The 27,055-nt window shown below is 39.0% G+C and overlaps 1 protein-coding gene across 2 annotated transcripts in view; it reads right to left on the bottom strand.

Moving 5' to 3' along the window:
* vps50 (VPS50 EARP/GARPII complex subunit) overlaps window positions 1-25,262 on the bottom strand; it is a 117,357-nt gene extending 92,095 nt beyond the window's left edge. For both annotated transcript variants that reach the window (XM_023277468.3, XM_023277466.3), the window contains exons 1-6: window positions 25,116-25,262; window positions 24,584-24,652; window positions 17,352-17,474; window positions 16,358-16,429; window positions 6,434-6,487; window positions 212-282 (exon numbers count right to left, since the gene is read on the bottom strand). In XM_023277468.3, the coding sequence (XP_023133236.1) occupies window positions 212-282; window positions 6,434-6,487; window positions 16,358-16,429; window positions 17,352-17,474; window positions 24,584-24,652; window positions 25,116-25,148 (422 nt within the window). In that variant the 5' untranslated portion in view covers window positions 25,149-25,262. The remainder of the gene's footprint in view (window positions 1-211; window positions 283-6,433; window positions 6,488-16,357; window positions 16,430-17,351; window positions 17,475-24,583; window positions 24,653-25,115) is intronic.
* Between the last annotated feature and the right edge of the window lie 1,793 nt (window positions 25,263-27,055).

Below are 27,055 nucleotides of genomic sequence, written 5' to 3'. Positions count from 1 at the left end.
GTGTCACGTGAGCTGGCAGGTTTTCAATGGTTACTTTATTTCACAGGCAAGCAAGGCAGAAGAATGTGTCATTTGTGACAATATCAACAGACTGAGAATAGATGTAGGGAAGTTATCATGGTTATGAGAAAAGCATTTCGTATGCAGATGCAATACGAATGAGCAGCTATTTCAGTTAGTGAATAGATAGTATGCGATAGAACACTATTACCTCCTTGCATTAGTGCAAATGACTGCTGCCAGCTGGAGGTTGGTCTGTAACGCCGTCACTCTCTCCAGCTCCTGAGAGAAAGAAATGCATTCGTGACAGAAATTACAAACAGTAAGACAAAGCTGCAGTCTAAATCCATAAAAACTGGAAATTTAGAAAAAATTCTAAATTTCAGATTCCAACGGATTATTTAAAAACTTGGACAAAAACTCCTCTATTTAATACTGAGAAAGAGCTCAGAACCTGTAGGACATAAAGATGCTGTTAGACTGGCTCATTTATGGAGCTGTCAGTGAGATGTGCGTCTAATAATGCCATTTATTGAGCGAACAGTTTCCATCACAAAGGACTGCGAAGACATGACAAGCAGTTCTCGCATACACACCGGATCTGACATACAGTTAATCAGAGCCCTCTCTTGTGAGATGCCCCCTGCTGTGAGCAGATAGATAATATGGATGATGTCTTTATGGGAAGGCATGTGGCATCAAATACAGTTCAAGAGAGCAACATATAAAAAAAAATAACACACAAAAAAATCAGAGAAAACCTTCCTTTCTTCAAAGCTTTGACATTTAGAAAAGGATCAATGAGCACTCTGCTCGGAGAGTTCAGTCGTTATGCCACTTCAACGACCTCTGCTGTGAACAAACACACTCTCAGCCACTGCAGGGCCGAGGGACGAACAGCATTACTGCTGTATTTTTGATTTTACTTATCCTCTTTGTGCTTTTATGTCATTGATCTGCACATGCCTGGGGTGGAAGAAGTTTGCTGTTTGATCTGATTTTTTTTAATGATGTATCACTCTGTCGCAAAAATGGTCCAGTGTTTGCAAAAGTCTCACATAATACTGTCAGATTAAAAACAACATTTTGCCAAAGGAAAGAACAACAACATTAAAGGGGCTCTTGAGCTGTGGGTATGAGATCAGTAAGTCCATTGAAAGCATTCTGCCTTCATGATTGTGAGTGTTGATGAAGACCTTCAGTCACCAGACTTTATTTGGGTGTATTCAATAGCAGGGGGTTTCTCTGGAAGGGGCATGCATCATTTGACTCGTGCTTCTTTGAGACACAGTGAGACAACATCCACATTGTATGACACGAATTCAACAAATTGGGTTCATGGACACTTGCAAGAAGGTTATGTTTGTGTCCAACCTGGCAGCATGTTAGCAGAGAGATAACTAAACTGCTTACAGCTCTATTCACTTTGAACAAGGTACTGTTTTTCTGAGCTGTCTTTAATTTTATTCAAGGAATAATGTGACATCTTGGGAAGCATATTTATTTGGTTTTATGCCAAGAGTTAGATGAGAACAGAGAATATGTTAAGTGAATGAATAAGTTATAGTAAGGCGACAGTTCATTTAGCTTAACATAAAAAATAAAAAAACAGGTAAACGACTAAGCCTGGCTCTGTCCAAAGATAACAAAATCCACCTACTAGCATCTGCAATTAACATACCTTTACTTGTTTGTGTAATCAAAACAAAAAAATAATAAAATATAGCAAAAAAAAAAAAAAAACAATAGGTTGTGGTTTTATGGGAGGCTGGGTATCAAACTATTTCTTAGCCAGGCGTACGAACTCCCCTTAATACCATAAATTGGCAATTTTTCACTTCACTTTTACACTTCTTACATTAAGACAAAGCAAGTTGTTTCTCTCTGGTTTCTGTCTTTAGGTTTTGATAACCAGCTGTTGGCTGCAGATGTGGGTCTTAAAAAAACTCAAGTAAATACATTTATGTCCCGAAAAATCTACTTATTTCTTACACACCACTTGATACTATTTTGCAGCAAATTCTTGTGCTTCTTAATAAACTCAAATTAAGTAATGTACATGCAGTATGTTGATGACACATTACTTTTAGTGTCAAGTATTACTATTATTGTTGTTTTTTTAGCAAGCTTAAGGAAAGCTTGAACTTGCTGTAACACACCAATTTCTTTGCAACTCACATTTTACTCAAAAATCTATGAGCAACAGAAAAGTCATCACAGATCTGAGCATTTCTTAATAAAAAGTTCATGTGCAGTGGTTAGAATAGTTCATTAATACATGCAGGTGTCACAGTGAACTTCCATTAAAATGTCTGGGACTGAGGTGACTCACCAAGTCCAGCTGAGGGATAATTTATCAAACTGGATCCAGCATAATGACTGAAGTAAGAGTCTGGCTGATACTTAATTTTTGGGTTTGATGCCAATACACGTTCTATGGAGTAAAAAATACACTTTATGCAAATGTTAAACTTATGTTGAAAAGGAAAACAATGGGGTCATTGTTACGTAACTTTACAGTAAATGCATTTCACACAGGTTTCAACTTACTCTGCACCACCAGCTGTAATGCATACTCTGCTACATGCGCTGCAGACAGGGTTAAGAGGATTATAAACAACAGCGTTAGAATTACTCTGCCAGACAAACTATGTGATGTGACACTATTTCTAAATTATCAAAAGCATCTTTTTCTGCATTGCGTTGCATAAAAAGTTTTCATATCAGTACAAATCAGACAAAATATGTCATTGTTGAATTATCTGTGATAGAAATAAAACAATAAAAATTACCTGACATATACATTAATCGACATCCTCAACTCCAGTACCATAAACAACTGTAAATTTTGACTATTTCTACATTTTATACAAGATAAAATTTACTGAAGCAAAATCCAATGCTCGTACTTTCATTTTTCATTACTTAGGTTATGGTTTATCCTCAGTTGTAAAATAAATCAATGACCGCCATGCATATTGATGCATAATGCAGGTTTCACTCATTTCAACTGTTAAGTTTGTGTCATAACAAAAGGAGCATATTCAGCAGCAAATCTGATCTAGGAAGAAGCCATTTCTTTCAGTATCCAACAGAAACTAATCTTCACTGAGCAAACACAGAGTCGTTCTCGCTGTTTCCACCCCATGTTTCGGTGACCCCGTTATCAACACTCTGGTAATACTGTACACAACAGTTGAACAAATACAACAGCCCCATGGTAGGATGCAGAAACACTCATTCACTTTGTTATGTGCACAGATCCGCACAGGAAAAGACAAACAGCTGGTACATGCAGAGACAAACAGGAACACACACATACACAGACACACTTGCTCAACATGATGAGTGCTCAGTATTTAGCCTGAGGCTCCAATTTGGTGTTACACCACCGCTCTGAGCTGTCTACCCTATCTGTAAGCTACACTTAACCTGACAGACAGGCTCCATCAGCTTAGCAATTGTAAGTGGAGATACAGTAACTGTGCACAGCGGTGGGTTATGGATCTGACAGATGGTCAGGCAGGTATTGATAGGTAAAAGAGGTTGCACAGCTTGCATACATGCTGCGATTAACTTCAAAAAACGCTTTAAATTCTTATGAATTCTTCTGTCTTATTTGTTAAAAACAAAAGACTTAAAATAGAGCCTGAATTCCACTATAACAGTAGATTAATAAAAACTGGACACATACAGGAGAAGTGAGTGGACTCCAATGCAGTTAGAGAATAAAACCTGACTCATTTAATGTCCATTTAAACAAAGCTCTGGTGTAGGAAGTGAATGTTGAGGAGGAAGAGATGGTAAAGTCGCAAGGGAGACTTTTTTTCCAGGTTTCTTTATTCATATATTCATAAGGGGTCTTTTCTGTGACCCTCCAGCACATTGACTATGCACTGGTTCCCTGTTACCCATCCGGCCTATACATTCTAATGATGCTGATGTTTGGGACCTGCCCTGCTTTGTTGTATTCAGGTGAACAAGAAACTAAGTTGAATGACATTTAGGACATAGGTTCAGGGTCAAACGGTTGACAATTTATTTTTTTCAATTTAGAGTGTTTATTTCTCCACGTTAACACCCAATTACCTGAAGGTATGTGGCCATACCTTCACATCTCCATAGATATTAACCGCGCTGTCACATCTATTTCTTGTCAATTTTTGTCTCCCCAGCGAAACAGCCTTAAGACCCCCATGTGATTGGCAGGTATGACCACAAACGCTGGACAAATTACCGACCTCTTTCAAGGCAGGCAAATGGGAGCACAGACAAAAGGCGCCAACAGTAACCATGAAGAATAAGTGTTTCCAGTGGAAAACAATTGAATACCTGTCCAAGCCCATTTTTTTGCAAAGGTGCTGAGTGACCTTGTCAGGCCTACCCAGTCCAAATTCATTACAACTTGGATCCCAGCACAGTGATCTCTCTTTTCTGGCAGGTCCACTTAATTCTAAACTGTCTCTTTTTAACTGAGGAAATAAGAGAGCCACTGTTTTATTGTTTCAGCAGTTGAACTGGATCTCATCTTGAACTCATGGAAATGTTACATATGTCAACTTAAAATGAAAGAAAAAGGCAGAAAAATCTAGGTATCTGTAATATATACACCATGAATTAGTCAGAAACAAATGTAAATGAATGCGTAATAATTGCGCTGGCCTCCATGTAACCTTCTACATGAGGACACCCGATCACACATTTTGGGTGCAAGAAGAGGCCTTGTGTCGCTCAGAGGAACCAGCAGTGATCAGACACGGGTCCCAGAAAGTTTAGTCACTATAGAACCACATGAGTCACATAAGATGCTTAGAGGCCCGTCACTTCAAGCACCGAGGCATGAGTATATGTACGATTTTGGTGTTCACTGATGGGTTACAGAGAGCACACAACCACTGGGGAGAAGTGGCATTATGCCCTGTGGCTGTGTGTTTCTGTGTTTGATTTAAAAAAAAAAAAAAATACATGGAAAAAATAAGAAATACTGAGGAAAAAAAATATTCAAGAACACAGAGTGAGGAAAACATCAAAGATATACTGTATTAGGATTAGGCTATGTAGCTTAAAAAAACAAAAATGCTTTCCTTCAGTCAACATCGATAATTACTCATGGTTTTTAAATATTTTTCTTTTCATAAAGACTGGGAGAAAAAAGGATTATTTTGAATGTAAACACCTTGCTGTGAAGGTGGTAATGATTCTATTGTTAATATAGCACAAATTAAAAAAAAAACGAGGACAAAGGACTGCTCTCTGCTTTGTAAAGCCCTGAGAAGCCCAAAGGTGTTTTCATTGTGTTGCTTTCACGGTGGTTGGTATCTCATATATTTAGGTTAAACTCCCAAACATTCTATTAAACGATTTCATTACTGTTATCGATGCATGTCTATCACTGGTACATGTATTGCTTTAGTTTTATCACCTTAGCCTATAATGTATGTCCCCGTTATTCAGCCTTGATGTCTTCTTGACTCTACAGAATCACTGGGAGGGTTGCAGAACTCACTTTACTATTCATAGACTGGCCAGTTTGCTTAACCACGGCAGTAATCTCACCGCAATTCACAACATACCAAATTTGTGAAAGCTTTCAGTCATCAGCTGAGTCTTGCCAGGATCAAAGCTTAAATGATTACATTCAGATTGGAAACGCTCTGCCAAACTTCAGTAGCAACATATATCTGATGGCACCAGTGAAGTTTGATTGCTAAATTAAAATATATCAAAAGACCAATTCTCTCAATGAAATCCAAGGGTGCAGTAACACTAATGCATTTTCAATTTACTGTACTGATGATGGTGTCAGCTGCTGCATCAGCATCTGTATAGAGCTTCATGTATGTACGAGTGTTGATATTCAAAATTCAGCATTCCAAAAAGGTTTGTTTTAAAAAATCAGTTAAGAGTCATTCATGACAGTAGCAAACGTAGTGTCTTGTAATCTCTATTCTATGCTCCAAACCAAAAATATACAGATGAAGCTACTTCCTATGAGACAATGACACACTCTGGTTCTTTCCATTTCACTGCAAAATCACTACGTGATCAAAGACAAGATTTTATAGACTTAGTTTAAATTCACAGCTTGACATTGTTTTGAAATAAAAGATTGCTGCCCCCATTTTCCTTATGTATGGATGGAGTCAAGTTTCCTATTGCCATGGTTACCAAAATTCTATCCTAATCTTGTTGGTGGCTGACAGTCAGCACAGGAAAACATCTACTGACAACCTGACAGCATAAAAAAGTCCAATCATAGCATGTTATAGGTTAAGAAAATATGTCATTCCAAAAAAAGCAAAATGGCAAATATAAGTGATATATTTTGAAGTTAAATTTCAGGAGCTGAAATACTGTTCAAGACCAGAGGTTGGGCCAAGAAAAGACAGAAAAGGTTGTTCAATATTGTGTTGAGTTGACACTGGAAGCTTACCTTTACATAAGCAGGCTGTTTCTCCAGGATGAGATCAGCGACCTTTTTAGAAACCTACAGAGAGAGAGAGAGAGAGAGAGGGGAGATGAGAAATGGAATCTTAAAGAAAAGAGTGAAAAGACATTTTATGTTCTTCCCAAATCTAACCCCATAGGACAGTTTGGGCATTGTAATCTTGCTGAGGATGGGGCAGGAATAACAATCAGTGTCAGCATCTAAAGCACAAAACAGTGCAATAAAGCTAAAGCCTTTTAGGGGAGTGTCTCACTTTCTCAGTTTCATTTCATTCAGTGTCTTTCTCAATAGAATTACTTCTGTTTCTTTGAGAGAAGCCTCTGTTCCCTCTGTTCCTGTTGTGATTTTCTAATGTTCTGTCCTCTACATTGTGACTTTGACCAACCAGATTCACAGCTAAGGTGAACTTGTAATTATTTAAAAACTTGTGCCCTGCTTGCGGTATAAATTCCATTTGTAAGCATGGTCTTGAGATCAATATGACCCTCCTGCTATGAGTAGTGATGTCCACCACTGCTTTTAATGGAGAAGGAAAAAGCTGAAGAACATAGAGGGCAGATGGAAATTGAATAAAGTGAAGCCTAACCCCTACTGAAGGACCATACAATCAAGGTCACACAGAACAAAGGGGGTTTGGTCCACTCACACTGATGACTTAAAATGCCTCCTCCAGAATAATTTTAAGCACTAGAAGCATTGCATCTGTAGAACTGATGCTGTTAAACACTGCACCTTTCAAATGCTACGCCTCCAGTTTGTGAAACCATTATATCTTGACATATTTTGTTCAGGTTTGTTTTGCTGAGGTCTCTAAGCTGAATTACCCCTGACGTCATCATGACATTATTATTTTCTTTGACCTGGCAAAGCTCCTCCAGAGAAACAGACAACATTACATAAAAATGTTCTACAGTTCCCAGAATTACAAGGAAAACTGATGAAAAAATAAACACAATGTATAATAATCAGCTACGACAATGAAACCACCTTCCTATAGATCAGACCCACTGCTGAATGGAGACAGGACATCTGAGGGTGTCCAGTTTTATCTGGAACAATCAATCTTTGGGACATGTGTAGGGATGTACCAAGCCAATATAACAGATTGGGATCAGGGCCAAGTCTAGCATTTTTCAACTGATCAGTACTAGCACCAAATTAATCCCAATCCTTTGTTTACATCCAAAGTCTCGGAGGGAAGGCTAATGCTGTGGCGAGATGCTTGGCATAAAATACAGTTCAGATAAGCTCCATCTTTTGGAGCTTTGGGAGACACAGTAGGCTTTACCCTCCCTACACTACATTTGAGACAGCGCCCAACTGGAGGTTTACAGCAAGTTTCATGACCACCTCTATAACAGTAAGGAGCTGCTTGAATGCTGAAGAAATACATTTTTTTCTTAATGCATTACAGTTGTCGATCACATACATTGGATTGATTTTAATAACTTTTGTGTACTTAAAGTGTATATTATTTAGGAAAAAGGCATCATCTTGGAATCTGGTAACGGCAGACACTAAATATCTAATGGTTTGAATTGGATTGGGGCGACAAACATAGACCAGGATATCCCTTGTCCCGTGGGTTGCAGGTTGAGGATCTGTGGATCAGGCTTGTTCCAGCGCATTTGGGATCGAGGGAGTTCGGAAGTTGGGTCAACACTCGCGGCTCTTTGTCGTGTTCCTCGAGCTGATCCTGAACAATTTTTACAAATAATTTATATGGGCATGGTCCTGCTGGGAAAGACTTTTGACAGTGTAGGGGTTGCCATAGGGGGGTGTGTTTGGTCTGGAATAATGTTTTGATGGGTGGTATGCATCCAAGTAGCATTGACATGAATGTCAGAACACAAGGTTTCCCAACAGAAAACTGCACTGTAACGAGATGATCAATGTTGGTCACTTCACTTGTCAGTGGTTTTAATGTTGTGGCAGATCAGTGTATATATTCATTACAGGATCATTTGTACCACTAATGTACACAAAATAATACTAATAATGATGATTTCAGTGTTAAATAGGCTGCTCATGAAACCTACTATTTTTCCTCCCACTCACAGCAAGACAGCGCTCTTCCATTTATATTACTGTGCAACTGCATACACCAACTCCTCCACACACCAGGTGGACTTTTACAGCATCACTACAAGAATAGACATTCAGTGAAAAGATGTTCATAGCTACTAGTATGGAGTAGATGAGGTGAGGTGTGGGGATGACATTTCAACATGTGTTAGGTATGCATGGTAGCCAACTAGAGACGCGAGCAGATGGCGAATGCAGCTCAACTGAAATGATTCCTCCACAGATTTCAAGCATATGTGAAAGGATTTTAAGATTCAAATGTATGAATAAGTTAGTCACAGATGAGAAAAAAAATCATAACTTAAGAAAAGTGCAAGAAATTGCACACGAAAAGTTAGAGTCATAGAAAACAATTGTGAGCCATATTAAAGAACGCTACAGACAGTGCCTTAACAATCCACAAAGCTGTCCCACATTAATGCCATAGCACCACCTATTGGCTTTAATGTAATTTTACCATTTAATGCTAAACATTCTTAAGAAATGAAAGAGTCTAAACACATAAAGCGAATAGTCCGACCTGAGCCACAAGGTCAAAATCATTAATTCTCAAACACACAAACGGAAGTTCATTGTGCAGTAACTGGGTTGCAAAGCGAGACTGGTGCATGTAGTTTTTAACAGGCGGAGTAAATATTGTCCCAAACACACACACAATGAATGCAATATTATTGTGTTAAGTGTGAGAAAAGAAATGAGACAAATTGAGGAAAGTCACAGGAGAAGACATGGTTTATGCAGACTTACACATCACCTATTAGAAAGAAGACGCTAGCAAATGCAAACACTGCTAACAGAGACTAAGCATGTTTGGAAAGTATATCTATATCATCATAATTTTGTTGACTAAACAGATACAGAAAATGACATCTCTAGAAAGTAAACAAGTCTGACTACATAGCACCAAAGTGCTTTACGGGCACAAGGTAAAAAAAGATAGAAAATAAAAATATTTTAAAATGAAATTGATGAACTTAAACATACTGTATCAAAAACAGTCAGGACAAGCTGGATAAAGTGCAGAAAGACGGGATAATTAAAACTAAGACAGCTAAGAAAGGTAAAACATGAGAAAAATAAGCATGAAACTAAGATAAAATATACAATTATAATAAAAAAGAAACAAATTAAGATTAAGTGGAAAGTACAAAAAAAAAACATCTTCAGCTCTCTTTTAAAAATGGCTACATTTGAGGCAAATCTAATTCTATGGGGAGCCGGTTCATAATGTATAAATGTCATTCATTTTATCTGAGCACCACTAACTGACCAGTCCCTCCAGATTTAAAAAACCTGTCAGGCCTCAGAAAACACATCTCAGATATATTTTGGTCCCAGTGCATTCAGAGACCGATAGAGGACAAGCAGGGCCTTAAATTTAATACTATATTTAGCAGGGAGCCAGAGCAGGAGTCTAAGAACTGGAGTTATGTGTTCTCTCTTCTTGGTGTTAGCCAGTATTCTGGCAGCAGCATTTTGACTGAGTTGCAAATGTCTGATGGTCTTATTAGAAAGATCAGTGAAGAGTGGATTAGAGTAGTCCACTCTACAGTCAATGCAAGCATGAATGGGTTTTTCTAAATCTTGCTCAGACACACAGTTTCTCACCTTGGCTGTGTTTTTAAGATGCAAGAATGAGGATTTGGTTACAGGGTTGTGATGATACTGAAATTTAGTTCCTCATTAATGATTAAACCAATATTCTTGCCTGAGGTGTTAGTTTTTAGTGTCCTAGAATCAAGGTAAACACTGAGCACCAGCCTTCTTTCTTTATTGCCAATTATTTCAGTCTCTATACAGCTCTACTGTGTACTACAGTTTTGAGCATCAGACTGCAAACAAATACAGCAAAATATCAATACATTTGCATCTTCTAGCAAGTAATAACTCACTTTCAGAATCAGTTAGTGCCAAATTTGCCAGCACTGATTACAGTTGGTATAAGTGAAAAGCATTTAATAGCTGAGAAATACTGAGATGAAACTCAACAGCGAGGCTTTCTACAGGTACCCGTATAAACCACATTTACCTTGAAGCAGAGGGAGCGCACACAAAAATGGCAAATAAAAAAAAGATTTATTTCAAATGTTCAAAGTCTCCATATTGTATTCTGTCAGACAGACTTCTGAATGGAGGCGCTTTCCTTGCCTCTAAAAAAAAAAATTAAAAAAAATAAGACTACATCCCAGCATTGAAGCTATCTGTGTTCGTGTCTACACCCGTCATGCAATGATGAGCTCTCACATGCTCACATCCACTACCTGAAATTTCCCCTTTGCACAGCAGGAAACGTTTCAGCCTGATTCAAAGATGGGGAGGATATTTTGGCAGCCAGGCAAGGTTTAGGCAAAGATTGCATAAGCACTACTAACTCTTAAAAGACTGAGCGGAGGGACAGAATTCATTACTGCTGCAGGAGGGATAGTCATCTCCAGCTTTCAAGTTTCATTAAAAATTGAATATGTTCGCTCGCATTACTAACATTGCCTTTCCCGACATGCAGCCCACATTCCTGGGAAGAAAGTCGCTTTCAGGTAGATGGGAACTGGAATCCAAAATGTTGTGATACTGCTCTGAAATCATCTCTAATTAAAAAAAAAAAGGAAAATACACTGTACGTGTGTATGAATTCGATGATGCTCAAATATACTTATTCTACACTGCTTTAACATTTTTAAGTCTTGAATTGAAACTATGAACATAATTAAGTTTATGTTAATGGCAGCAGGAGTTCATTTTCTGCAGATTACGATTGCTTTCTGGCATTTATGTGTTACACTGGAAATATGTCAAAAACACATATACAAACTGCATCTCTGGACCCTGACATTTTTCACATGGGATGAAGTCTTGCAGCACGAAGAGACAATTAGCCCTGAGATGAGCCTCTACCAGGCATGTGTCAGAGACTAAACTCAGAGGCTGCAGCAGAGGAATGGGACAGTTGCTGTTTCTGAAACTACAGAAAGGCTATTTCACCCTACAGCAGATGATTCACACAGAGCAGATTTAATGTTAATGTAAGTCAGCACGCTGGTTCGTACACACACCTCCTCACACAGCAGGAGAGTAGACAGAATTGTAAACAGGGGTGCGAGTACACACACAGGGATACATTTTCCCACAATAAAAACAAGAAAAATAAATAAAAATATGAATTATAAGCACATAAAACCACTGAATATAATTAGATCCATACATGTTCTATTATTTTCAGAACTATGATCCAGTGTGTTAAAATTTCCTCTGCAAAAAACAAAAATAAATACTAAATTCATGCATAAAAATTCATTAGTGTACTCTCAAAATTTCACTCATCTCATGTACTGAAGCTAGTCCACACACACAAGCTAACACCTACGTTGAGCTGCTCTACAGCTTAATTAGTGGTTTTGCAGATAAAATGAGAATAGAGCTATCATATCAGTCACCAGAGGAAAAGGCCATCGTAAGACAGGCCTATGCTGAGAATCTGAACATACTATTATCTTTCCTTTAAAGGGCCGTGCTCAATTTCACACACTGACGACTACGTTCAGGGGTTGTCCTCACTCAGAATGCGCCATTAGGAATAACAACACCAGACAATAAGCAAGATCGATCCACGTCTGTGTTACCTAATTTTAAGTATTCTCTGCATTTTCCTGACCATAGGATAAACTAAAATCTATTAGAAAAGACCCTTGATTCTTCTCAGTATGCTAACTTTTGCTTCATCCCCTGTCCTCTGTTCTCAGAAATCTTTTCCCCAGCCACCATTGTGGAGGATCTTCTAATAATCCGAGAAAAAACTCAGGCGTATCCTGTCTTTTATCAACTGGCATCACGTACAGGAGCCGCACCTTCATGGGTTTGATTTGACAGGTAATACAGCTGTGCAGCAGATCATAAGCAACTCCCGTCGCATAAGACTGATACTGTGGAATGAAGGATTTCTCATTTGGCAGCTCCTCTGTCCTTGAGTTTCTTCCTCAAATCTCTCACATGTCCTTGTTGGGATTTTGCTAAGATGCGAAGACAAGACGCAATTGAGAAGACACATAATGAAAAGCATCCCCTGTATTCAGATGTGTATGGGTGTGTATGAGCAGGACAGCCAATATGTGAGCACCTACAGTCGCAGGAGATCATCACTGGCTTGGTGAACCTCTGCACGTTTAAAATTCACACTTATGACTCCACAGTAGAATAAATGCATTTCAAAAAAATGTGTGCGTCTTTTTTTTTTTTTTTTTTAGCAGCACTGTCAAACAAATCCTGATAAAAAACATAAAAGTTCAACAGCTTCTTTAAGCCGTGCTCTATTAGCATATCTCAAACTTTCTCCTGCATCTCATTTGCAATGCATAAGATAGCATTGATTTAACTGCAAACTACATCAGAGAACTTGACACACTGAACCAAATCCAAGCATAAAATCAATCACAAAGATGCCCTGTTATTGCAAAAGTGTTGTTTTACAGCTTTTTTTAACCAAATGAGGTTCATGCGTATGTAATGAGGATGTTTGTTCTAAAATACAAAACACCAATCCACTTTGGGAGAGACAGTTACAGTATATGAACAATAATTAACTGTAGATAAAAAAGGAAGCACTTATCCATAAATGGCAAAAACATCCAGGTAATTTTTCTCAAAATGTCAGACTCATTGATGGGATGGTACAACTTTATAAGACAAAGTAGAAATGCCAAAATAGTGAAGGATACAGTCAATGTATCATCCCTCTGAAATAACTTTAGAAACAAGAAGATAACTGGCAGAATAAAAGCAGCCGAAAATCCAGACAGAAAAATGAAACAGAAGGAAATCAAAGGAGATGTATACTGAAGACACTGAACCAAAACCTCCAGGCAGTGAGCTAGACAAACAGTGCTTCTCATAAAGGCACCGGACTACAGGTTTGCACTGATAAGCTCGCTGAGAAACTTAGCTGTGGATTTTATGCCTGGCGGCACACTGGACCGATTAGCATGGCCATTCCCACGAGGCGCCTGGAGGCTGACAGCCAGAAAGAGAGGAAACAAGAGACCGAGAGAGGATATGTGAGAGTGCACTCTTGTGTTTGTGTGCTCTAAGGCTGTACAAACTTGCAGGTCTCACCGTGCCACAGGGCATAAAGTCTGGAGCATCCTCTCAACTAAACAAGCAGCTCTGTGGACTGCTGCCAAAAGCGTCAAAAGAGGAGGGGACGTGGAGGAAGAGCAGCAAGTATGAAAAAGAGGGAAAAAAAGAGTCAAGGAGGGAATGCACCAGTGGAACTGAGGGGAGTGACGGAGACAAACTGGTGAGCAAAAGCGCAGAAGCTTGTCAGGAAGGAGGGTAGGTGGGGAAAAGCAGCACTGGACTGTGAGGATTGAAGAAGCAGAAGGAGAAAAAAGTTGCTTGCTCTCCCACATGCTTCCATAAATAGAATTTGTTGACATCCCAGCTCTCCGGTCTGAAACTACGAGTACCTGACCGACCGCAGAATAATGGCCACTATGGAAATGGGCCTGCTGTGAAAGAAAACACAGACTCTGACGTCATGCGGCTGCCACTGGGGCACAGACACAAAGAACTCAATTGCTACTGAGTGCAGGTCGGAATCAGTCATTCATTCTTCCCCACATCCTTCCTTTGTAGTTTAAAAGACCTCCAAATTCTCAATCGACAAAAACATACGGTGTATTGTGCTGCTAATGTTACGGTGGGACTGTGTCTGGGACACAAGGTGTTTCAGGTGGGAATTTAAGATCTGTGGGATGCACAGCAAATGGTAAAAGCCGATCATAAATTGCCATGAGAAAATGGAGCAAATGCAGAAATTCAAAGCTTTTATGTAAATGAAAACAGGCTTTAAAAGCATTTTTTTGAATTAGTCATTACTTTATAATGTCTGTCTACTCTGTAAGTCAGCATGGTCGGCTTTGAGCAGTTTTTATAAATTGCATAGCTAATATCATGAACCTTAAGGTGAAGTCAGCTGAAGTTTAGAAGGTACAAAACAAACTTTGGACCTCTAGCTATTTATCTAGTTTTGAGACCACATTGCTCCTGGTAAAATGATAGTACATATAAAACATTTAGCAACTAGTAAATTCTATACTTTGGAATAGTGACTTCAACTTTTGAAACAACTTATAGAGCCTCTCATTGTAAAAATAACCACAAGCAATCAGTGATTAGCATCAATATTTATCACAACAAGTCACTAATCAGTAACAGCTACAAAGAGCCTGAGCAGAAGGTTCGTCAGCCTGTTTTTTTCTTTTTATAATTTTAAGTCTCTTAATTATGACCATACAGATGATTAAAGTTTGCCACTGTTGCACATCTGGCTCCTGGAGGGATCATAGAGAGTTGTTTTCTTTTTAATAGTGTCCTGTCACCTTCAGACAAACAGTTTCTTTAACAAATTACACACTGTGTATGTTTGTGGTGGAGTTCACATTATCATCAAACCCCAACAGACAATGGCAGTTGCAACAGAAACTAGGAAGTAGCCAAAACTAGCCAAACACTTTTTTAGAAAACAGTAAAAGACAAAGTACTCCAGACTCAGTATCAAATAATGAGCTCATTGCAGAGCTTTCACCCATATTACATAATCTTCACTGACTGACATAAATTAACTTGTGACATCAGCAGCTTTGATCCTGGAAATAATTCTCTATGGAAGCAAATGAGACTCATCAGATTCTGAATTTTAAAAGCTGCTGAATTTCTTACTTAGAACTTTTTTGCATCAAAATTACGTATGTGAATTTTTTATGCCTGAAAAGCAAATCAGACTCATCAGATTCTGAATTTTAAAAGCTGCTGAATTTCTTACTTCGAATTTTTTTGCATCAAAATTACGTATGTGAATTTTTTATGCCCGAATTTAGCTTATCAGACTTCTAAAAAATTCAATGTCTTCAAAATTCGCCATCAAAAAAATTCGATGTTCAAAATTCACCATCAAAAAATTCAATGTTCAAAATTCGTCATCAAAAAATTCAATGTTCAAAATTCACCGTCAAAAAATTCAATGTTCAAAATTCGCTGTTCACATCCGGGGGACTCAGGCGTAAACAATCGATCCTGGCCAAAATCGAACCAACGCCCAGCCAATCACGTGGCGCTCCTCCGGCTAACGCTGTGCTAGCGCTGTATTAGCGCGGCTAACGCTGTGCTAGCGCAGCTAACGGCATGCATTACAGCTTACTGACTCTCACAAAAACAAACCACATACAGGACAAAAAGGATTAACACATTCACTTAAGCGCCGTCGTTCATGCTGGTAGCCGTCGCTGACCCCGGTCTTGTGAGGTGAACCGTCTGCGTAACATGACCGGAGGAGCGCCACGTGATTGGCTGGGCGTTGGTTCGATTTTGGCCAGGATCAATTGTTTACGCCTGAGTCCCCCGGATGTGAACAGCGAATTTTTTGACAGCGAATTTTGAACATTGAATTTTTTGACGGCGAATTTTGAACATTGAATTTTTTTGATGGTGAATTTTGAACATTGAATTTTTTAGATGGTGAATTTTGAAGACATTGAATTTTTTTTGATGGCGAATTTTGAAGACATTGAATTTTTAACTGGTTTTTAGAAGTTTGATGAGCTAAATTCAGGCATAAAAAATTCACATACGTAATTTTGATGCAAAAAAATTCAAAGTAAGAAATTCAGCAGCTTTTAAAATTCAGAATCTGATGAATCTGATTTGCTTCCATACAGAACACGCACAAAAATCCGGGCCGCCCTAAATCAGGCCGCAAGTTCCTACGCCGTATAACAGCTTACAGTGAGTTTGTGTGGCATCTGTGTGTGTGAGAGTGAGCAGGGAGATACTTACTGCAGCCTGTTGTCTTTTGAGCTTGTCTCTGTACTCCTCCAGCTCCTGCAGGTTCAGCTCAGGTGGGAGTTTCTATAATCACACGCGCAGATAAAAATGCACAGCTTTAATGTTTGTTTACAATACATCCTCCTACACAGCTGATAAGACTTCTGCATCTGTATGACCCTCCGCACAGCCGCATGCTGCTTCCACACACATCCAGCGTTCAACATAGTAAAAGTCCTTCCTCTGTGTGTGTCAAACAAAGAAAAATTCAAAGTGCAACTATGGCAGTATAAAAGTTCTGGTGCTAAGGGCCATAGCAGAGATTTCATTTATCACGAGAGAGCTAATCTTCACTCCTGAGCATCTTAATTTTTCATAGATATCTCACTACGCATTTCAAAGAGCTTAAGCTGGCTACACTGGTGTGTCAGAAGATAGCTGTGGCTCTTCCTCTATTTAAAAAAAAACAAAAAGAATTTGCTCCATAAATATACTCCACCAGATCATAAGTCAGATTAGGCAAGAAGGTGGAGAACGTTATTTAGTAAACAGCAAACAAACTCTGCTAGGGGAAGAAGATATTACAAATCCATGGCCCAAAGGATGATAGGTAATTACTTTCCCCTTGACTGAGAGTCTCATTTCAGATGGTGTAGCAATACCAAGATAAATCTAATGAGATTTCACACCCTTCTTCTGTTGAACGGATGCAATCCATCAATCCGGATGTCAGTGTTGTGCATGCGGCTCGGCAGAAGTGTAAGAGACAGCAGCTCAGGTGAGAAAGAGCTTTATTACTGCCAGTCAGACGGGGTTCACAACACAATAAACCATATTTATATTACATCAGAATGCAATATTGCTTTTATCAAAGTTACTGAAACGTGGCGTTTGATGGAATTATTTTATAGAGGGGGCGTGGGAAGTCTCTTGTCATCATTTTAAAGTGAGTTGGTGGTCATTCAGCCAATAACACGAGCGCTGGCATTCATACAGATAGTCTGACCTCCAGTTCGTGCTGCACCATGTCGAAGGAGTCGTTTGAGAAGTAGACCTCCTCGATGCTGTCGATAATCTCCTGTTCCGCCTGGGGGTCGATGGGCTGCTCCCTCATCTCCCGCAACTCCTCCTGAAAGAGGACGAAATGGACGAAAAGAGACAGTGACAAAGACGGAGAGTTAAAAGATGTCCTTGACGTAAGCACTCGCAAGTTCCAGACACAGTGGGGATGTCAACAAGAAAGGTTCGAGACAGACAGTTACGTCATTTACCCAGAAATGAAAACAAACATGATCATTGAGAAAAATGGAGAAAGAAAAAAAATAACAGAAAAAAAGAGCAGAGCAGCCAGAGGAAAGAACAATAAAGGGAGGAGAGAGTGGACAGGAGAAACAAGAGGTACAGACGAGTTTAAGGATGAAGGCAAGGGTGAAGGACAAGGTGAGGAGAGGCCAGAAAAATAAATGAGGCAGAGAACAAAGCACAAGGAGAGGAGGAGAGGGGAAAGGAGGGAGGTGAACCGGGGGAGAAATGAAGGAGTAAAATGTTAATGATGGAGTTTGGGAGAGGATTGCATCTTGTTTCGTTGGACAGCTGTCATGGGGGGGTTGGCAGGCAGCCATGAGAGGAAAGACAAGAATACACGGATGACCAAAAAGAAAAGAGAACAGAGATTCCTCTTCTGAGAATCTCTGAGAAACATCAGAGCCTTATTGATTAACATGCAGCGCATCCGTTGAGGCTTATTGGTGCAGTGAGATTTTTAGATGAAGGGGATTTAAGCCCACATCCCCTCCTGAATGACTTAATGAGTTGAGATACAGTCGCATTATGGCATCTTATGTGAAGAAAACATCTCCTGCTTGGTAGAAAAAAATTTACATATGCCCTGAGTCTAAGTCCTTTATTTACAGTACTGCTGAGTCTAACGTCTGCTTTGTGTTGGATCAATACATTGAGGGATCAGCACAGCAAAGCATCATGGTGCTAAAAATAGGCCACAGGCTCAGGAAGAAGCTAACCAGGATGGATATGGAATTATGGGATAAATGCAATCTATACACTGCTATATGTATTCATACTCCATTAAATAAACATCAGCATGAGATGGTAAACACTGATCAAGAAAACCTTGTTACACACCTGCCTAACCACGAATATTTTCCCAGCTACTATTAGCGAGAGTAACGCAGCAGGGCGATGAGGTGTGCCACCCAAGCAACTAAATCTACTTCCGTGGGTGGCACTGTGCCTCCCTGAATGACATTTCTAAAGAGGCACTGCCGCCGTGAGTAATTCTAATGTTCACAGTAAAATATAGCTTCATCTAATTCAATTACACAAACGGGAATCCCCTTAATACCACATATAACTTTCATATAAGGCAACAGGGAAGTGAAGCATTATAACGTGTTTAATGTGTGTGTTTTGTGCATCCGCGCTGCACGCGTCTTCAAGCGGCCGTGCGCGTTGCTGTGGTCGAATCAGGTAAAAGAGTGAGCAAGAAGCCCCGGGGGAAATGTGTGGGTGAGCGCATGAGATTGGAAAGGAGGGTTAGAGGTAGGAGATGTTGTGCTTCGATCATAAGGGTGGGTGGGAAATCAGCTCAAATGAGAGCGAAAAAAAGTGAGGAGGGGGATGCGGTGGATGACTCATTGGTAGCCGAAGTTACGGCAGAAAGAAAAAAGGCAGAGGAGTGAGGAAAACAGAAGACAATGATGTGTCTCCTGTGAAGCCACTTAGGGCAATTTACCACCACTGTGTTACTTCATTTCGCTTTTTCCTTCTCCTTTGCCTCAGTCTCCCACTTGCAGTGACACGAAAACTTGAAGCATCTTTAAGTGAATGACTCATTGAAGGGCTACCTCGGGTTCAATAACTGCCTACCTCCCTACCGCTGTGCAGGCGCAAAACAAAACAGACGTCCCTGTGCTCCACGTGGAAAAACCCGAAAGACGAGCCGCTGGTTGGCTTTGATCAAATTTTACTTTGAAGGATAAGGGGACAAACAAACCACCCTTCCTTACCCCCTCCACAAATTAATGAAATCCTCATCTCGTTGCGGAAATTAGAAAATCTATTTGCATCCAAACTGGGGGACGTTTAACAAGCCTTATCAAAAAAAACTCAAAGTGGATATTTGTCTGGAGTGCTGATTGAATGTGGAAAATCAAGCGCAGGAGCACAAAAACAAAAACAAAAAAACAGTGCACAACAGCACAGCGGCCCTGATAAAACAAAAGACTGAATGAACAAAAGGAGGTTCATAGAAAATCCTGTGAGACGCGGGGAGAGAAAGATGGCAGGGTGAGGAGACTGAGACGAGGGCCAATTATTTCCACTATGGAATCATTCATTAGATGAACAAATCAAAACCTCCTCACTGTAATCAGCCCTGAATATGTATGCAAGTCGAACTCGGTTTAGATCCTCGTCTGCTACTAAACAAGGGTTTAACGCGGTTGTCTTCGGGGACATTAGGATACAATCAAAGCCAACAGCTGCTGCTTCACTGAATTTTTACATGGAAATATGTGATTATTACACCTTTCATTCATCACTATTTTTCACAAAACCATGAACACTGTTGTTTCTGTGATGTCACGCAGTTTGTTTATTGTATGAGTGTAAAGTGGGGCTCTTAGATTACACAATAGCTTTTCTACAACATCTGACTGGGTCCTTAGGCCAGAACACCTGTGATCTGTCAGAGTCAGCTGCGTTCCCCTTGAAGACACGCTGTGAACTAATGACAGGTTATCAAACATGCCCTCTTTAGAACAGAATTCATCACAGTCTTATCCTCCAGGCCCTGTCTTTTAAAAATGCATACTGCACACAGGAGGTAGTCAGCCAATAACGTTACTCCTCCAATTTTAGGAAACAAACCAAAAGCATGCACTCAGCTTGTGTGAATGTTGAGGGTGACCCCTGCTGGTAGGTTGTGGGTAGTGTATGGACTTGCAGTGCAAACAGCAGGATTGTAAGTGAAATACTCAGAATTTACTTCAGGGAAAGTGAAGCCTCTGGAATAGAAATAGCTACTATTTCAAACATTTTTTTCATCAGAAAAGTTACCTAAAACATTTTCTACATTGCATCTCAGCATCACACACATTTTATGACACTACATATTGTTGATATTCACTAAATCCATCTTACACATTAAGCAAACTACAATTATTTTCATTATAAATTCTACTAAACTTCCTGTTATTTGATTAATAATTTAAATGAAAATGCTAGAAACTAGTGAATAAATACCAATCACTATTGTTCAGGCCATGGTGACATCCTCAAACTGTTCAAGTCAAAAAGCTAGAAATAATAACTTTACACAGATATAAACACAGTAAATCTCTAAATCTTTATACCCAAATGACTGGGAAAAAGCACACATTTCTTAGTTATAATGTAAAGTTTTGTTGTTTTCAATGACTACCATGCTAGTATAATGATGTGTAAAGATGGACAACATCAAAGGCAGCACAGGGATCAAGGGGTTAAGAGATAATACGCTGCAATAGCAAAAAAGACGTTCCATAAACTCACATAGGGACAACAACTTTGAGGAGAAAAGATTGTAAAGTGGGAAAAGTTTGGAAAAAAATAATCAATGCTGTCCTGTGAAAATAGGTTTTGGTTTAACAGATGGACATACAAATTTCTTTACCATATTCCAGTGGCTTGAATGCCACATCTTCCTACATTTGATCATTTTTATTTACAATACTGAGATGATGTGCCATCTTGACTGCAGTCAAATATTTATTAAATTAAGGTCTCTGCCTCATTGTGACCCTCACTTGCATGTAAATCTAAAGGTGGTCTTGGACACAGCAGCAGGTGAACAAGGGGATAAGATTTTCTCGGACAGAATGGCTTCCCCTGAGGGAAAACTCATGCTGTTGCCAAGAGTGTGACCTCCGAATGCGCACATAACCAGCCTGACATCTGTGGCCCTGCAGCGAAAACAAGCGGCACCCTGATGAAAGCTGAATTCATTTTTCTTTTATGGGTTACATTAACGCTTTGGCATTAATTTTCATAAATATACTGTGGGTAAAACTGTAAAATACAAAGCATATGTAAATACAAGTAAATATGACCTGGTAGAGCATTTTTCATGCACAAAATTTTGGCACCCTCCCAAAGAGGTGTCAGCCAGCATCAAAGGACAATCACTAGCGGCAAAATGAAAAGAGTTGAGGGTAAAAAAAAAAAAAAAAAAAGCTTTAAACAACGTTTAATAATTGGAGTTTCATTCATTTCTTGCTTCATGGATCAGACATTTATTTTTTTTACCAAAAGGTTGGAAATAACAGTAAAATGCATAGTTTTCTGTCAGACGATTTAACACACTTAAGGGCTTTACTGAGCCAGAAAAACCCTGCTGTTATCATCTACTTTCTATCAATTATTTTTGCTCAAATAAGCGGCATGTAGCAGAAATGCCATGCTGATAAATAAACAATTTTCATTTAAACCTAAGAAGCAAACCGCTATTGATCATCATGTTTTGTGTGCAATGCAGCAGATAACTATCATTTGCATGAGTTGTTTTTTTTTTTTGCCAAATCACCATCATCAACTGCTGTAACTCTGATGTCCCTTGCGTACGAAAAAAATATGTTTGTCCTCAAATACATCCATTAAACACCCTGTTGTATGAATCAGATTTGTTCTTAAATTACATAAACTGCCTTATTTTTAAAACATTTAAAATTGTGATTGCACTACACTGGCAAAACTATGTTTGTCTTCCATTAAACAACGATGTAAAAACCTGACCCACAGACAAACCTAATCGCTGACTGTGGCTATAAAGTAACAATATTTTCAAGATCATTATATTGTACATGTGCAACAATTATCGAAAATTTACTTCTGCAATCACACAAATAGGACAGAAAAAGTATGTAATGAGAAAGCTGCTTTTGCAATCTGTTTTAGTTTTAGCTCTTGCCACTAAACTCTATTATGGACTATATTAATACACTGGAGCAAAGATGCAAACAAGTTATTTTCACAATTGATTAATCTGTTGAATGATTTATTATTTAGTTCATAAAATGCCAGATAATGAGAGAAAAAGTACCAGATTCCAGGATGACATTGTACAATTAATTGCTTTGTTCAGCCATACAAAGATATTCCATTTAAAATACCAATAAAAAAACGCACTTTATTTTGTCCCTTCTTGTGACTCAAACATTATCAAACCCTCAAGTTGCATCCAAATAGTGATCCAACACCATCTTTTGTCAATCATCCTCCACATCAGTCCCACCCCCTACATTCTGCCAGATGTTGCCGTCAGCTCCCGAAGGATGATAAATGATGTGAATCACGGCCACAGTGGTTGGAAACACACGAACGGCTCCAATCAGCGAGTATCAGTATCATAATAATCCACGCAGTCAAGCACCTTAGTCTCACTCTCCCACACAGAGCAGCATGTTAAGTCACGCAGCCTTCTCTGCTGTGGCAGCGATGATGGCAGACTGAGAGGATTATTCACCTTTAATTAAGAAGGAGTATTGGTGTATAAAGCCTGGCCTGTGTGGAGCCTATTTTCCTGTAAGCTGAGAAGCCCGCCAGCAAAAGTAAATGAAGTCCAAGCATAATATCATCAAACAATGATGCCCTGTGTTTTGGCTGAACACACAATAGGCAGGTGTTTGCAGTGCACACAGGAGAGTGAATTCATGGGTGATCAAGACCGTTTGATTACTGCATATCCAGTTTGACTACCTCACCTGATACCAATCCCAAAGCCGGGAGAGACGGGCATCCTATGAAAATACACAAATCTTTCTCGAAACACTCCTCTCGGCTTTCATTGAGGCTCTAATTACATCCAGGGAATAAGTGACTGTCTATCATATCTAAGACTGATGTGTCTGTTTTCCAGTGACAGCTAACAACAGCATTGTAATATCTGCAAAGTATTAAATCAATATGGTCAAATTATTACACTGTTAAATAAGAAAACTGTTGTCAATTAAGAGCTCCAGCCGCATTCTGACAGAATAAACCTGTCGTGTGGGACTTTTTCAAAAGAGGCCGCCTGTGTTTATCACTTGCTGCTCTGTCTATTTTATTTTTTTAGTAGGATTTTTGAATTAAACAACACACTGAATGACGTTTCTGTCGACCTGATCTTTCATAACATTCTCTGGTGAATAGATCAAAAAAAAGCACTTCCCTTTCAGGCTTATCTTTTGCAGTATTTTTCAAACCACGCAGCGAATAATCATGGGGCACATCAGCAAAGCATGCAAGAAAGGAAATTTAATGTAAGAGTAACAGCAGGCAGAGCTAGGCTGGCAATAAAAATAACACCAAACATAAAGGCTTTAAAAGGAGAGAAATTAAACATCTGGTTGAATAGACTTGGCAGCACTAAACAGAATTGGTCACCTTCCAAATTGTCCTCAGCCACATTAGTGGAAGGTCAAAGTGAAAGCCAAGAACTAGCAGTGCATTGAGGTGACAGTAAGAAAGTGACTATACATTATACAGAGTACCTCTGCGGTTTTACTCTATCTGCTCTTGACAAATTCAATTTGTAAGGGTGGATAATGACAACTGTTTCCCGTGACAAAGCATGACTGATTACACTTTCAAATGCTGCCATGCCGAAATGTTAAAATGCTATTACGGCAGATGGTATTTCACACTGTAAAAGGTGTTAAGTCTCTGTAAGTGATATAAATGGGAGCCTTCAGTCACTTTACACTACAGAAAACACTATGGGGGCAATTTATCTAATGCCATTTACAAGAGACAGATAAAAATGTAATACAGTGTATAGGGGACAACGTATGGATGCATAAATCATCAAGAAACAGTTCTGACATGTTTAAGTTTTTTACGTCATTACTACTCATGTCGTTGGTTCTGAGTTTGATGGAATTCATGCACTTAAAATAAATAACACCTATAATTATTACTTTGACAACAAAACAGCACACACAATGCTTCAATAGCACATTCAGAAATGTGTAGATTCTGTTGACTTGGACAGTAAAACTACCACATTAGACTTTACTGCACAATGAAACCAGATACATATAGAACAGGCTGAGATTTACTATCCACTTGAACAAAACATCAACTGAGGTGGAATCTAAACAAGGTTTTCTTACAGAGAGAGATATCTGTGTCATAGAATATGCAGCCCAGATGCAGCTATCACACCAAATTTGACATCTAGAGCTTTGTCATGGAGTTTACCTTGCTGGGGATCCTCAGGTTCTCCACAGGACTCAGGTCTGCCATGCTCTCCTGGGGGCTTTTCAGGCCCTGTTAGAATAAGATCCAAATTAAACCACAAATTTCAAGCAATAGCTCCCGTGGCTTCCTATTCATCAGCACACAACGGCACAGAGCAAAAAGTGGAAGCAGCAGCAGGCAGATTTGTGAAAGCGATATACTACTGAGTCTAACATTACAGCCTGTGCAAACTGAGAACTTCCCTAACCGCCCAGTTCCCACTGTTGTTGTGGTGGTGGTGCTTGGCTAATGGCACACTTTTCATCCAGGGCATTTGTGTAGCTGCCCTCACACGTGTATTTGTTTTCCAAGCGAGCTAAACAGGTCGCAGCTGTGTTGCAGTCGCTAAAAACTACCGTTTCTCGGCCTGAATGTGCCTTTTAATGAGCCACACGGCGAGCTGTCAAATTAGCCGCTTAGCTTAGCTAGCTGTCATGCTAGCTAAAGGGACAAATGTCGGGCAGCTGAGTCCTTACAGACGTGTTTAACTCACCTGTCGGGCCATGAGAGACTTGATCTTCTGCATCGTAAGTCCGACTTGTGTCAGCAGGAAAATAAACTGGCTAAGAGTTTCAGTTTTGCCTTGTTGTCAACACAGCGCCTCCATCACTGCGAGAGGGAAGCCATAGTTGAGCGTCACGTGACTGGTACGGCAGGGACCGGGAAAGCATCCTGGGAAATGTAGTTTTTACAAGATGACCTTGCTAGCACAAACTCACACTTTTAAAACTGAAAATATCTGTATGTAAGTGTAAATATGTGTTGCTACTAATACAAAAATAATGAAAATATATTCAAAAATACTGTATAGCATAAACAGTGTAATACTTGTATTGCTGCCATACACCACTGGATGGTGGTAATTTAACATGCCAGAAGAGAAATAGATTGTGATTAAATGCTACTGTGTAAGAGTTAAGACAAAAAGCACAGGTGTGAATAATTAAATCAGTGGTGGATAAATTCTGCTTAGCTTCTTTGGTTTCACGGTCCTGTGCATGCTGAGACAGCAATGGATTATTGAAACATGCATAGAACAGCCTTTGCTAATGTTAATATGTGCTTTTCCTGATCATCTTGTCATCATCATTCAATAAGTCAACATTCAATAATAACATTATTCCAATAATATGGCATACTTTATGTAATAATATTACATTATCACAGTCTTAGAAAGTCAACATAACACAGAAGCCACTTGTTTTTCATACATTTACATACTGTAAATATAGTACTCACTTTTACTAACAGATTAAGCCTGCATGTTAATGATTTAATAGTTATAATCTGATAATATGAAATACTGCACATGATAATAATAACACATTATTCCAACACTAGAAAATCAATATACCACATGTTTACTTGTAATAAAAGTTAACTGTACTTGTAGATTAAGCTTGCATGTCAATGAATCCTATGAACTAATGATGCCAATTCAATAATATAACATGTTGTATGTAATAATATTTTTGTTTTTCCAGTAATGGATCATATGTGCAACACAGAGACCACTTTTCTGGATATGTTTACTTGTAGTAAATATTTATTTATTCCTATAAATTAACCCTACATGTTCCTTCGCACTTTTGCCTTTCAGTGAGAAAATCACTGGTTCGTATCCTGGCCTGCCCAGGATCTTTCTGCATGGAGTTTGCATGTTCTCTCTGTGCATGCGTGGGTTCTCTCCGGGTACTCCGGCTTGTTCCCACAGTCCAAAAATACGCTGAGGTTAATTGACTATTCTAAATTGCCCGTAGGTAGGAATGCAAGTGTGATTGTTTGTCTGTATATGTAGACTGGTGACCTGTCCAGGGTGTCCCCAGCCTTTGCACCAACATCATGAAGCGGTGTATAGAGGATGGATGGATGGATGGATGGATGTTCCTGATGTTCCTCAATAATAACAATCCAATAATGTTTTTCCTACTATGATAAGTCATAATGTCTGCCAACATTTCAAAACTGTATCTCTGTCCAACATTGGAGTGTTGAGCAGATTTACTTCAGTTCTAAGCTTTAGTATAATAAGGAAGTAAATGATCATCCTATAAAATATGATTCAAGGTTATGGATGAAGCCTACATGTTGATGAATCAATGATAATAACTGAATATTATAACATACTGTATGTTATAATATCACTTTATTCCAGTATGAAATAGTCAGTATGACAACAAAGTAATTTTTCTGCATATATTTACATGTACTGAATAATTACTTGTACTTAAAGCATATTTTGATGATAATTCTGCTGCACCTGTACTTAATATTTGGAATGTAGAATCTTTACATTATAGAACAGTCACTCGATAGATTCTGTGTGTTTCTGCAGTATATATTTTGTTGTTTACTTATTGTATTTTAATATTTGTTATTTGATCCTATACACATTACCACTACATATGTTGATTTTATTATTTTTGTGCTTCT

The sequence above is a fragment of the Amphiprion ocellaris genome, chromosome 15 (genome assembly GCF_022539595.1).
Source record: "Amphiprion ocellaris isolate individual 3 ecotype Okinawa chromosome 15, ASM2253959v1, whole genome shotgun sequence".
NCBI lineage: Eukaryota > Metazoa > Chordata > Actinopteri > Pomacentridae > Amphiprion > Amphiprion ocellaris.
The sequence above is the reverse complement of the archived record's forward strand: the minus strand, read 5'-3'. Positions and strand labels throughout refer to the sequence as shown.